The 13,823-nt window shown below is 37.9% G+C and overlaps 1 protein-coding gene across 3 annotated transcripts in view; it reads left to right on the forward strand.

Annotated features, from left to right (window-relative positions):
* Chd7 (chromodomain helicase DNA binding protein 7) overlaps positions 1 to 13,823 on the forward strand; it is a 184,066-nt gene that overhangs the window by 93,644 nt on the left and 76,599 nt on the right. For all 3 annotated transcript variants that reach the window (XM_026390793.2, XM_026390794.2, XM_077801441.1), the window contains exon 3: positions 8,588 to 9,018. In XM_026390793.2, coding sequence (XP_026246578.2) covers positions 8,588 to 9,018 — 431 coding nt within the window. The remainder of the gene's footprint in view (positions 1 to 8,587; positions 9,019 to 13,823) is intronic.

The following is a 13,823-nucleotide window of genomic DNA, read 5'->3' on the forward strand; positions in this document are numbered from 1 at the left end:
GAACAGGGGCCACTCTTGTCTTGTGGAATGGGAGACCAAGAAATTATTCACCATTCCTGCCATAAGCTTTGGATTATGTTGTGTTTGTGGAGTATTTTTTTTTTTTTTTTTTTACCTCCCTGCCTATGGATATAGTGACAGTTTCTGTTGATCCCTCTGCGTTTCTCTTCATTCTATCTAAACAATCTCAGATGCAGGAGATGTTCAAAATCAGGAGCAAACTTATTACTTGCATACCCTTTTTGGAAAACCGGCAAATGTAAAAACAGCACTCAAGTCTCATAGAAACAATTAAGCTAATTTTTCCAAGCACTTACAAAGTGATGGAGACATATCAAAAGCATGTTCAATTTAACATTAGTTCACCATTGTGCCTTAGGGGTGCATGTGTAGACAGACAGGATGTTTCAACCCTATGATCCCTAAATGCAAACCTACCACTTCATCTGGTGCTTATCCTAAGAAGTAACAATTGATTTTTCTTAAGAGACTGAAGAAAACAATTGGCTTAATGTCCTTGAAATACAATAGATTAAATAAAAAATGTCATAAGCAGTTCTTTATAGGTGGTTTGTGGACAGTTTTTAGGGCAGGGAGAGGGCTTATCTATTTGTTTCTTAAAGACATGGAACAGTCAGTCCTTGGGACAACAAGGTAGGTCTCAGTATTGATTGAACTGAATTACAGTTCTATCCAACGGAGATTTTGAGAATCATACTAGATATGTTTGTCACCTGTGGAGCACAATGAGAATATCAGTTCTTGTCTACATTTTTAATCTTTGGGTGAAAAGCTAGGGATACTCTCCTCTGACCCTTTGAAGTTAAAAGTTCCTAATTTGTATTAAATTAAAAGCCATTGTAATCTATAAACAGGAGTTCTAGTTTTTGAATGAAAAGCCTTTTGGGTTTTGAAGAAGGAGAGCAAGCTATTACCTGGGCTTATGCTATGGCCACAATCAGACTTGGAAACCACTACAGCCACCCCCTGCTGCTGTGGATCTCCACCGCGGGGTGCCCAGTTACATTTCAGAACTTCTCAGGGAAGGGTGGGTAAAGTGCCTGACCTTGTAGCTACATCTCCTATATCAGAATTCTGGTTTAGTCATTTTCTGCCAGTGTAATTTTGGGTAGATTTATCTGAAAGTTTCAGTTTCCTCCTCTGTCAGGCAGTGCTACTATCGCTTCAGAGGGCTCTTCAAAGCACTGAAGAGAAGACGTGTGTATCAAACACTTACTAGAGCTCATGGCATGGCGAGTTAACTGTGCAACAAATGGTTAAAAGAACATATCAGTGCAGTGCCCTGAGAGGGCTCCAGGACTTGGTGGGGTCTCTCGCCTCACACAAGGGTAGGTCACAGCACTCTCTTTCCATTGCCTGAGGAGGGCCTGGCTGGAAGTGGCCTCATTGGCATAGTAGCGTGGCTCAGGGGCCAGTGGGCTGCCCCTTCCCTTCCAGGGCTACAGGGAGGCACCCAGTCCTGTGTGTGATACCTCATCACAATCATGCAGGTGGAAAAGATGCAGGTCAGGGGAGGTGACCACAGGGGTGGCAGTAGGTACAGAATGAAGAACTGTGTACAAACAGCATGTGTTCCTCCCCTGGAAGGAATGTGCCTGTCCAGGTGGAATTTGTCAGGCCTTTAGTTAAAGGCGTGAGCATCGGTGGACTTTCACTGCTGTATTATTCCCTTCAAACTGACTGGAGAAATACCACCGTGTAGTGTTTTACACGTTGAAAATGCTGTTTGACAGTTCCTATGGTATGGTTGCACTCCAAAATATGAAGAAAATGCTCAGTATTCTGTATCTGATGTGAAACTATTCAACATTAAATTTGTTATGACTGCTTGTTTCATTATTTTCATTATTTTGGCTCTACTAATTCAAAATGTGTTTATAATTTAGATGCCATAAAAATGGCTCATGTTGATTTGTAGCTGTTCAAGATGTTGTTTGAACCAGGCACAGTGGCACACGCCTATAATCCCAGAGCCTCTGGAGGCTGAGGCAGGAGGATCAAGAGTTCAAAGCCAGCCTCAGCAATGGTGAGGGGCTAAGCAACTCAGTGAGACCCTGTCTCTAAATAAATTACAAAATAGGACGGGGGATGTGGCTCAGTGGTCGAGAGCCTCTGAGTTCAATCCCAGCTACCAAAAAAAAAAAAAGTAGTTTGAAGGGTGAATCTGTGTTAAGCATAACTTAAAAATATAAGCAGAAAACCAAAGATTTAGAAATGCCTTCAGATGATTTTTTTAAGTTAGATATTTTAGCAGTAACTTTCAAAAAAATTTCAATTCTGAAATTTAATGAATCTGAAAAGCACTAAGATATTACATTATATTTTAGAACTCATTTAACTTGTTAATTCTCTTGACTGTGTATTAAAACAAACTGTGCAAGCCATTCTTATGATTACGCTAATATCCTATTCTATTCCTACCAGTGACTTAAATGGAGCATAAGAGAAACTGCCAATTCAGTGAGCTGCTTCAGTGCATTATATGTGAAATCATATTTGTTGGTGGAGTTGTGTGCTGTCTTTAAAAACCTTTGATAATCCCTGCTTTGAGACAGACATATACACACATACAATACATTTATCCCTGTCCCAGAGAAGGTAATGGCTTTGTCTTGCTTTAGGCTATAATAGTATTATCAGAAGTATATTTTGAAGAACATCTTTACTCAAGATATTGGAAAAACGGGATGGCATTGTTAAATACCTTTAGGACATGCTGTGTACCTTGGGATGAATATGATTTATCCAAAATTCTTGGGACCAGAAGTGTTTAGGATCTGGTTTATTATTATTTTGGGGGAAGGGATTTTGAATATTTGCATATACTGTCTTGGAGATGGGACCCACGTCTACACACAAAATTCATTTATGTTTTGTATGAACTTTAATATTATTTACATAGTATATGGCCTTTTAGTAATTTTTATATAATATCTTAAATAATTTTTTTTTTCATGAAACAGTTTCAGGGTGTCAAATTTTCTACTTTTGATGTCCTGTCAATGCTCAGAAAGTTTCTAATTTTGGAGCATTTCAGATTTTGGATTTTTTTATTAGGAATGCTCAACCTGTGTCTTCAGTCCCCCTGCTCCCAGCCCTGAATCTTTCCTTTCACGTGACACCTTTGAATATCCTAAAGTTAAAACATATCCAGTAGTTCTTGACTTCTCTAACTAGTCATATGACCAACAAGCCTGATGTTGTTCATTTGTGTTTTGGTGTTTGTAAATGTATCCATTTTTTTAAAAAAAATACCTGTACTTTGTTTATTTAGTTTTTTTATGTGGTGCTGGGGATCGAACCCAGTGCCTCACACATGCTAGGCAAGTGCTCTATCACTGAGCCAGAACCCCAGCCCAAATGTATCCATTTAACAAACATTTTTTTTCTGGAAATTGATAAGGAGATGAGTAAAACTAGATGGCATTAAAAAACAAGCAAACAAAAAACCTTGAGCTTGAGGCCAACTTTTTTTCATATTAAGTATAACCAAGAAGAAAATATTCCAGTCCCTGGTTGAATATTAAGAATATTCTTGTATTTATTATTCTATGTCAGAGGTCTAAAGTCAAAAATTGTTTTAGTTGACAATTCAAATAAATGTCTGCTCATTTTGATTTACTCTCCCACAAAACATGTCTTAAAACCTTGCTTTATAATGTGTTTTATACCTCTGATCACTGAGTGTGAGGCATGATTTGATGTTCAGGCTGCTTCCATTGAGATGCACACTCCTGGTCAACACCTGACTACCTACTGTCCCAGCCAGGGCTGACTTCCTTCAGGAAGCCTCATTGGTCTCAGTCTGGTTAGGTGCTCTGTATTCCAACCCTTACCCCCACAGAAGGTGCTGTGGCTGCCTTGTTCCCTGTTGCATCCTCAAATATCTGTTGAATGAATAAACAAATTGGGCACCAGATATTTAGTGCATCTTATTTTTGTCAAAGTCCTTGTTACATCTCAGTAGCATATACTGGACCTTTGCTAAATTACTCTTTGAATTGTCTCACACTCCTGGCTGGAGATTGAGTTTTAGTTTTCATATCAGAATTCCTTTCTAAAGAGTATAGAGAGATCAAGAGCATGGAAATGCTGGACAAATTAAGAATGTCAACAACAAAAATGTGTCTCCAAAGCTATTTAAAAAACACCAACTAGAACATTTTGGTCTTAGATAACAAATTTAATATTTGTATTTTTATAAACCATTTAAACTACAGCTTGGCATGTTTAAAGCTTGAATTTCTTTTTACTAGGATCTTCAGTGACTTGCCATTTTTTTACTAGGATCGAATTTTCTCTGAGAGCTCATATGTATCCTTTTTTATTACTTCTCTTTAGCTTAATTTGCAGGAATGCATACCTCTTCTGAAGTATCACATCGCTCTGGTCCAGTTGGTAGTATCTTCATTTTTAGAAATAATAATAATTACTATTATTATTATTATTATTGGTCCTGGAGATTGAACTGAGGGACACTCAACCACTAAGCCATACCCCCAGCCCTATTTTGTATTTGATTTAGAGACAGGGTCTCACTGAGTTGCTTAGTGCCTCGCTGTTGCTGATGCTGGCTTTGAACTTGTGATCCTCCTGCCTCAGCCTCCCGAGCTGGTGGGATTATAGGCGTGCACCACCATACTAGGTGTAAACCATTATTTTGATGTTAGGATTGTTTGTGTGTAAATAAATTCATGCAAATAAGTACATGTTTTTCTGCAAATAAAATATTTATCCACAGATACTCTAGATTACTAAATATTCTGGATTTACAAAGATTATACATGTTGGAAGCATTGCATACTGTTAAGATTGCATGGCTCACCTCAACGTTAGTAACAGGTTGAGGCTTCAGGAGTATAATAATTAAGGGAAAATATGATAAAAAAAAAACTCTCTTGAGTTTTTTGTTTGTTTGTTTGTGGTGCTGGGGATTGAACCCAGGGCCTTGTGTATTCGAGGCAAGCACTCTATCAGCTGAGCTATATCCCTAGACCAATAACATAGCTTTTCAGGCAGAAAATGTGGAAGAAAATCACACTTGAGATTAAAAGTTTCTCCTTCCACCCTCTCCTCCCCCCAGTAATGCTTCTAAGCATTTTGGGTCAGGTGTGCCTAAAACCAGCAGAGGGATTACCCTCATTTCCCCTACCTCAGGTCTCCTTTGGTTTAATTTGCAACCTGTTCATTTTGCTGTTTTATAGAAGATCACTTCCTTGTGTGTTTTCTAATTTATGTGCTAAGAATAGTGGAGTTAAAGTAAAAACAATAATCCTTAGCTTATGGTAATCTTTTCAACAAAACACACACATCCAGAGTCACTTTTATTTGTTGTCTAAATACCAGTCATGCTGTTTAAATTCCAAAAGTTTATGGCACAATTATTATATATTCCATAATGTTTCAAAGGTTTGTGGAATTATAATTGAAAATATGTCATGCAGAAAGTCCTACAGTGTGTATTTAAAAATACCTTTGGTATCTGACCAAATGTATCCACATTTGGTCTAATAAATGCAAGGTTTTCGGAATGCCGTATATGGTAATATCAGATGTTAATGGCATTGATTACCTGTCAGGCAGTGGGAATTGATGGGAAAATGTCCGCTGTAAAATTAAATAGCATTAGTGAAGACGGCACCATGCATCTGGTGGGGGTGGTAGGGGACGCTGGGCCTGGGAGACTTTGTCAGGGTATTACTGGGAGCTCCAGGTTTTTTTTCCCCACATGATTAAGGCAGGCCATCTGTTCTTTGTTAAATGTTTACAAAAACAGCTTTTCTCTAAAAGATTTAAGGAGATGTAGGTCTGGTAAACACTATAATATTTCTGAGCACCTTTTTCACCCTATTTCAGATAGTACCAAAACATCATTCTGCTGCATATCAAACATGATTAATACTTTTTTTGTATTTAATCTTTACTTTTTTCCTCCTTATGGAAGATTAAATTCTTTTTTTTTTTTACCGAGTTACTAATTTATGGCATCATTTATTTTTTAAAGAGGCATCTAAATGATTTGTATGTAAAAGTGTATAGATAAATTTTCAGTCTTTCTGTGTTGTGTGTTATGTGCTTTTTCTAATTCGTAAATGTATGCTGGGGAATCTCTCATTAGAAGTTGGTGTTCTGTTATTGGAGTTGATGCCATGCAGATTGAAGAAGGTCACACATACCTGGTACTAATCTATCGTTCTAAATTTTAATCATTGTTAAGATGATTAAAATTCTAAGAACAACTTTTTCTTCCATGACCTGAAAAATAGCTTCCTCTAAATAAGTTTGATTTCTATGTCTCTTGCGAAAAAGATATAGCTTTTTCTTTTTTAATATTAGGAAATAATATTTAACGATTAACTGGACTTAAGCTATTTAAATATAATAAAACAGTTAAATTACCTAATGGTCATGGATAGTGATTCAGTTGAAACTTCAGAGTGTTTCTGAGGGAAAAGTAAGGGACAGAGGGCTTACTCCTGTGTGGTTCAGGTGTGTTACCCCTGTACAGAAGCTGCTCATATAGATTTACATAATGTACTTTCTCAAACTTCAACCTTGATTCTGTCCCTTCTGTTATGTTCTCAGCCTTTGTCAGGATCCTTCCTTCTCAATTAGGGCCAAGAAAGGGCAGTATGTGTTTTAAGAGTTTTTAATGCCATCAGCATTTGGAACAGACTTTGGAAGTCATCTCATCCAAAGCCTTTGCTTCATAGATGAAGAAACTCAACTCCCAGATAGATAAAGTGATTTCCCCAGATAATACAGTTCATGGTGGGGACCAGTCTAGAAGTTTACTTCCTCAACTCAAAGTTCTGGGCTCTTTCTCTTCTGCCAGTGTAGCTGGAGAATTGAAGAAAGGTGTGTTGAGCGACCAAGGCAGGTTTTAGGGAGAATGTTGTAACTACTTGGTACGCAGGCAATGGTTTGATTTTTAGAGGGATTTCTGAGTCACTACTGTAGACATTGAGTGAAACCCGTGGAGCCTTCTCAGAAAGCTGCCTGTGATAAGATTTCAGGAGGAGATGGAAGGAGTTGGAAGAGCACTGAACTTAGCTGACATTTGAGTCTACGCTTCCTATGTCCCTCGTGTAGCCCCGGGGGGTGGCTCCTTAGCCTCCTTGAACCCTTCCTTCCTGAAAGATGGGGATGAATTCTCATATTTTTGTTGTTAACAGTCAAGTGAACTTACACACAGCATCTCAATTCTCATTGTCAGGTAGATGTTTAATAAATATGGGGATCTGATTTTTATTGCCTGTGTATTTTCATGTTTGAGTCTAACATTCTCCTTGGACCATTGCAAGCCTTGGTGTACCTTGCACACTGTGTTAGTAGCCAGTCTCTGTGGAGTGGCCTGGGGCTCTCCTGTCTGGTCTGCTTTTGTAGGTTGTGTGGTGTCAGTTTCCATGTCAGTCTCAGTTCTGTCACTTACCATCTGTAATTCCTTGGACAAGTTACTTTATCTTAGAGTGTTACTGTCCTCATCTATAAAATTAGAAGGATCATCATATTTCTCTCTTAAGGCTGGTGCGGGAATTCAGTGATATCATGGGTGTGAAGCACATGCTTGGCATGTAGTCAGATTGCTTATCTTATATTTCCTGTATGCCTGGAGAAACACACAAGGAAGCCAAAAATATGAGTAACAACTGTAGATTTAACTTGTTGAGATATAGATTTATTAGATGTCATCAGTCACTAGATAAATAATAACTTACCTCTGGTTCAGGTCATAAGCTGTGAAGGCTGTTTTATACAGGAGTCATTTGCTCTGATCTCAGCTGACCACTCAGCATCCCATCCCAACTATTGGCCTTTTCTGCTGTTCTAAAGACAGTCTCTGGGTATGTCCCTGGTGAATGCCAGGAATCTTCTGCAAGGCATATCAAAATAACTATTGAGTTCTCTCTTCCTCAGTGAAATTTCAAAATGCAAAGCTTTAAGAAATTAAGAGAAATATTGTTCACAGTCCATATCAGTATGAGAAATTTAAAACAAAATTATAAAGGTTTAGATATGGGCTTTAATTTGACATTTCTATGTCATTTAAATCAGAAATGACTTGCACTCTATAAGGTTTATGTGTTGTGTTTACACTCTGATTTTATACTTCATGATATCAGAATCTTTCAATGTTCACTATACTTGATCTCCTTAAAAATGGCTAAATTATATAGGTTTAATTTGAGTTCCTGTTCTCACAAGAGAAAAAAGAACTCTGCTTAAACTTACTTTTGTGGTTTAGCTTTTGTTACTCTTTTGTAACATACCATTTCTCACACAAGTCTGTTTAAAAGAATAGTTAAGTGACAGTTTTTCCCTTCTTGTACTGAATTTTTTTTTTATTATTAAATTGAAATTGTTTTACTTTCTTATTTAAGAGTATTCCTCTTGAGGAAGCATTTCTTTGTTTGATGAAAGAAAATTATAGATTCTTCTTCTGTAGAGTTGATCAAATGGGCGTTACCTTGAGTATAGTTTCAGAAACAGCAGTCACTTAATTTCAGTTCCTTTCCTCATTATGAAGAATGATAAACTAATTTCAATTCCCATTTGTGTCTCTCAGCATTCTCCATCGGAGCCCTTTCTAGAGAAACCAGTGCCGGATATGACTCAGGTTAGTGGGCCGAATGCTCAGCTAGTGAAGAGCGATGATTACCTGCCGTCCATAGAGCAGCAGCCACAGCAGAAGAAGAAGAAAAAGAAAAACAACCACATTGTTGCAGAGGATCCCAGTAAAAGTTTTGGTAAAGATGACTTCCCTGGTGGGGTTGATAACCAAGAACTAAATAGGAACTCACTGGATGGGTCCCAAGAAGAAAAAAAGAAAAAGAAAAGGCCGAAGGCAAAAAAAGACCTGAAGGAACCGAAAGAACCCAAGGAGAAGAAAGAGCCCAAGGAACCCAAGACCCCGAAAGCCCCCAAGATTCCCAAAGAGCCAAAGGAAAAGAAAGCAAAAACTGCCACGCCAAAACCCAAATCCAGCAAAAAGTCAAGGTAGGCGGTGGGAAGAAACCACCCGCACAGATGGTCCAGAAAGGAGCGTCCTGCAGTGGTGGTGAATGAGTTGGGAGAAGGGGTGGGAGGGGCACATGCGTGTGTTCATCATTTTTGAGTGTCTTTCACTAACATTCAAATTAAAAAGAAAAGGTTTTTCATATATTCTGAGATTTAGGACTCAGTTCTTATGAACTGTTAATTTAGAGATCTTACTGGATAAATATTTAAAAATCAGCTTTTTCTATTTTTGGTGAGTTTGTCATTGAATGCACAGAAACCAAGTTAACAGCACAATCATTTGTAAGCATAGAGCAGCAATCTCATCTTCAGTGGCTATGTAGAACTGGATAGGAAGGATTACAGGAGAAGGCAAGGTCACTATGTCACTAAGCATTTCAACCCTGTTTCCCAGAATTTGAAACAGGAGAATTAATTTTCTTCACTTGGCGGAGTAAGCCTTACAGTGGCAGGTTGAAGTTGGAGTGGGCAGTGTGGGAGAAATCAAGTATCACTCATCCATTATATATGTATTCAAGAGTAGCATGAATTTTGGGTTTTGGAAAAGAACCTTCTTCAATGTGTGCTCCCCACCAACACTCTGACCCCCCAGAAGGCATATTTATTCAGTAAGAAAAGCTGAGAGGAGAAGACATTGAAGACTAATTTTTTTCATTTGTACTGAACATTTCTAACAACTGTTCTGAACCAGTTCCAAACATCTGAATCTATTTTTCAGAATATGGCTTATGTTAGAAAATATAGTTTCCAGATGGAAGTATGGTCTGACTTGGTTAATCTGAGCCTATTTGCAAGCTTCATTAGAAAACATGTTTCTCTCTCTGCCTGCATGTGCAGGTACAAACACATGCATGCACACATGCAAGCACATAATGCATGTGCACACATGCTTAACTCACCAGTTGCCTTGAGCTTTTTCAGATTGCTGGCCCATAAACCCTTTCACTTAAGGGCTATGCTGTGTGCACATGTGTAGGTACACAGATACCAGTAGAGGAAATTAAGTTTGTAATGAGAAAGATTTTTGTTTTTTTTTTTTTTTTTTAGATGGAAAGCAAAAGAATGAACCTGGCTTTTTAGTTTTCTGTTGAAAATATCTAAACAACTCAAATACATTATACTGTGCGATGTCAAAAGTTTAAATCATAGTCCTTTAAAATTTTTGGTATTAATACCTTTCATTGTACCCACATAACTCAGTTATATTCAAGAACTCAAACTTGCCAATAATGAAATATTTGCACTTACTTTTGAGTTTTATTTGATGCTTCGACATCTGGTCTCTTAATTGAAAAGCATTACTTTTTTTCTTCTGATGAACATTCTTAAAAAAAAAATTCTTCTAAACTCAGAACTCACTGCAAAATCTGTTGTCATTTATTTGAGAAATATTTCATTCATGAATTGCCTAGTATTTTCAGGTACTATTTCAAGTGTTAGGGATATAATGGTGATCAAGGAAGACACAGTTGGAATTTCATTCTGACTTTATTAGATGATTTAAAAAATATGTAATTGCTTAAATCTAAGTACTGTGCTTTTGATAGGAAGAAGCATGTGCTTGTTTCTCCCAAGGGGAAAAGAAATCAAAGCAAAAATCTTAAAAAAGAACTTATTCTTTTTTCTTACCAAAAAAAAAAAAAAAAAAAAAAGGAGTCTCTGTTCTAAGCTTTCTGAAGTTCATAAAATACATAACCAATATTAATTTTAGCATCAGGATATATCTGGCTTCAGTTCTCACTTCAATTTTTAAAATTTCTGCACCTAATGGTAAACATTGATAAAAGAAAAGTGACAATATTGGAGAAATTATCAAATATTTCCAAGTATATTTATATCCTTTCAAACTCTTCTGAGTCTATGTCAGATTAGTCTCATCTTTTAAAACTTTAGCAAACTCCTATACAGAGCCAGGGGGCAGAATATTAAAATTGTATTTAACAATGAAACTGGTTAAGTTTCCCTAACAACTGGAAGCAACTGTTTGAAATGGGGGCATCAGATGTCACCAGTCCTGGCCATGCCATGCCTCCGTGGTACAGAGAGAGACCCTCTGTTTACCCCCACAGAGAAGCATTCGGGGCGGGCCTCCTGGATGGGCCATCAGCTGTCACCCTGAAGCTTGGATCAGTCTGTGCAGGGCTTGGCACTGCAGGACCTGAGTCAGGAGTATGTGCTAGAGCCATACACGTTTGGTAGGAAGAAGAGGATATGTTCTCTCCGAGGAAGAAAGTCTAGCTTTTCTCTTTCCCCCTGTTGCTTTTGACTAACTGTTGCAGTCAGTGTGTGCTCTAGGCGACAGTTGTTTTTACCCCAAGTGGTAGGAAAATAGTTGAATGGCACAGTTCTGATGAGTCTGGAGATGTACAAGTGAAGGAGGGAGCTGATGTAATATGTTTCCGGAGACTAGAGAGGCCACACTGGGGGAACACCGAGGGTGTGGTGTCTCCACCATTGGCCCAGGGTAAACTCAGCACTTAGCTGCTGCTTGCTGGTTTACGACAAAGTCCTGCGAGGATGCTCCTGAGAGGCTTTCCTGTTGTTGATGGACTTTTAGGTTTGGCTGTTCAAACACATGGTAATTGGATTGAGGTTTTAAGTAAATTAACAAACCAAAGCATTACTTTGTTGAACCACATTGTTTTTATTGGTCAGGTGAATCGAGGATGTTGAGTTGTGGTCTCCTTGTTTGGTTACATCTACGAGGAAACAGCATCCCCTGAATCAAGGGTGACTAGAATGCATACAACTACATGTAAATTCTGAATAGCATAGCAGAATAATTATGTAAATTGAATATGCAGTGATGAAGGTAATAGGGGGTTTGGGTTATGTTAGTGCTGGGGTTGAATTGCCATAGCAGTTTGCTTTTAAGCACTGGAATACAACAGAGGCAATTTTGTTTTGCAAAATGTTATGTGATACCAGTTATTTCCATCCTTGAATAAGTTAACTTGATGAATTTGTTTATACAGAAAATAATTTTCCTACAGAGGCCTGAAACAGAGGGAATAAACAGAAGTGAAATGAAAAATTTGGCTTAGTACGACTCACATCTCTCCTGGTAGCCCTGTGTGCCACATCATTGCTGTGGTTTCACAAACAAACATGCTGTGCTCTGCTGTCCTTTGAGTGGGCTGGGAAGAAATAAGCCGCTGGTGGTCTGGCCCCCTCTGCATTGTGTCACTGGCAGGAAGAGAAGTTGGTCTGCGTCATCTGCATACCTCTGGTAGCAGAGGACTGGAGAGGGGGCTGTTGTCAGTGGGCGGACTTTCCTTGTGTCTTGGCAGCAGCCACCTCACTCCCTGGTATCCTGCCCTGTTCTGTAAAGTGGCAGAAGCTTGAATTTATGGCCATTCCCAGAGAACTGGACCTTTTGACAACCAAAAAATAATTATGTGTCTTTCTTATACAGGAGAATCTTAAAAGAACCTTTCCAGAAGCTGTTAGGTAGAATGGTACCGAAGCAGTAACAATAACAAAAAAATCATATTGCATCTCAGGAAAAGACATGGAAAACCTTGATGAGGAGAAAAAAATGGGCCACACTCCTGTTTTCTAGTAGAACTGCATCTTTTTTTCCCCTTTCTCTTCTTAATTTAAATATATTTTTGTTTTCTGTCCGTATTTTCAGTGCTCTTCCCAGGTGTCCTTGTAGCTTTCAAATATTGGCTGTTAATATTCAAAATAAAATCTAAGGCCTTTGTGGGCTGGAGGGATGCCATTTTGTGTATGGAAGAATTCATGGAGCTGAAATATGAGGATTTGCATTCTTCGTTTCAATGTGTTTTCTGTTGTGCATGCATGGGCTCTGTGAAATGAGAGGGAATTTAGAGGAAGTGCTTCCTTTGAATGACTCTTGAAGGATTTAGTGGTCCATTTAGCTATATAAAGATTCTTTGAATGTACAGAAAGAAGGGAACTTGGCCAAAGATTGTGACTTGACTACTGAAGCCTAAGTTAAATGAAGCAATGTTGGATTGCTACTAATGCAGTTTCTAGGAACACATTTTGTTCCAGGCTCTATTCTGCACCTTCAAGGTTAAATTTAGTAGAAAACCAGGATGTTATTTTTCAATTAAGTGAAGACATTTTTTTTTAAGCTGGAAAGTAAATGCATCAGTCTTATTTTTAAAAATCACACAAATACCAAAAACATATAGGTGTGCTTTTTGTAAGCCATGCTGTAATTACCATCATAGTTATATTTATGTAGCAGCTTTCTTCTGAGGAACTTACTTTAAGATATTCTTTTCAAATTATGATCTAAGAGAGTAGCGGTGTTTACCAAGAAATATTTATACACAATCAACAAGCCCAACAGTGGTATGTTTTGTTAAACTAATATATAGTTTATAGTATGGCCTTGTATCTGTAAAATTTCTCAACTAATATTAGAAATAAAAGCAAATCATTGAAGCCAAGTTACTTATTAGGTACATAGGTAATGCAATAAATTAAAACCATAGCTTTTCTTTTTTACCTTTCTTCTTGTTCTTTCTTTTACTCACGTGCAGTGATTTAGTCTTAACCCAAGATGTTGGACAGTTGAGCAGATATTGAATGTTTTGGCCACTGTACCTGTGGGAGAAGATATATATATTTGCAGCACAATTTTTTATTTCTCTGGTTGTACACGATGTGGCATTGCACCATATGTGCAGTCATACATGTACCTAGTTAAGATGAATATTTTTAAAGTGTGTGATCCTGTGAACTTTTGAGCCCTTTCAGTATTGGCAAGGTACAAAGAAGAAAAGGTGCCCATGAGCATCATGTGGCTC

The sequence above is a fragment of the Urocitellus parryii genome, chromosome 7, assembly GCF_045843805.1.
Source record: "Urocitellus parryii isolate mUroPar1 chromosome 7, mUroPar1.hap1, whole genome shotgun sequence".
In the NCBI taxonomy this organism is placed as follows: Eukaryota; Metazoa; Chordata; class Mammalia; order Rodentia; family Sciuridae; genus Urocitellus; species Urocitellus parryii.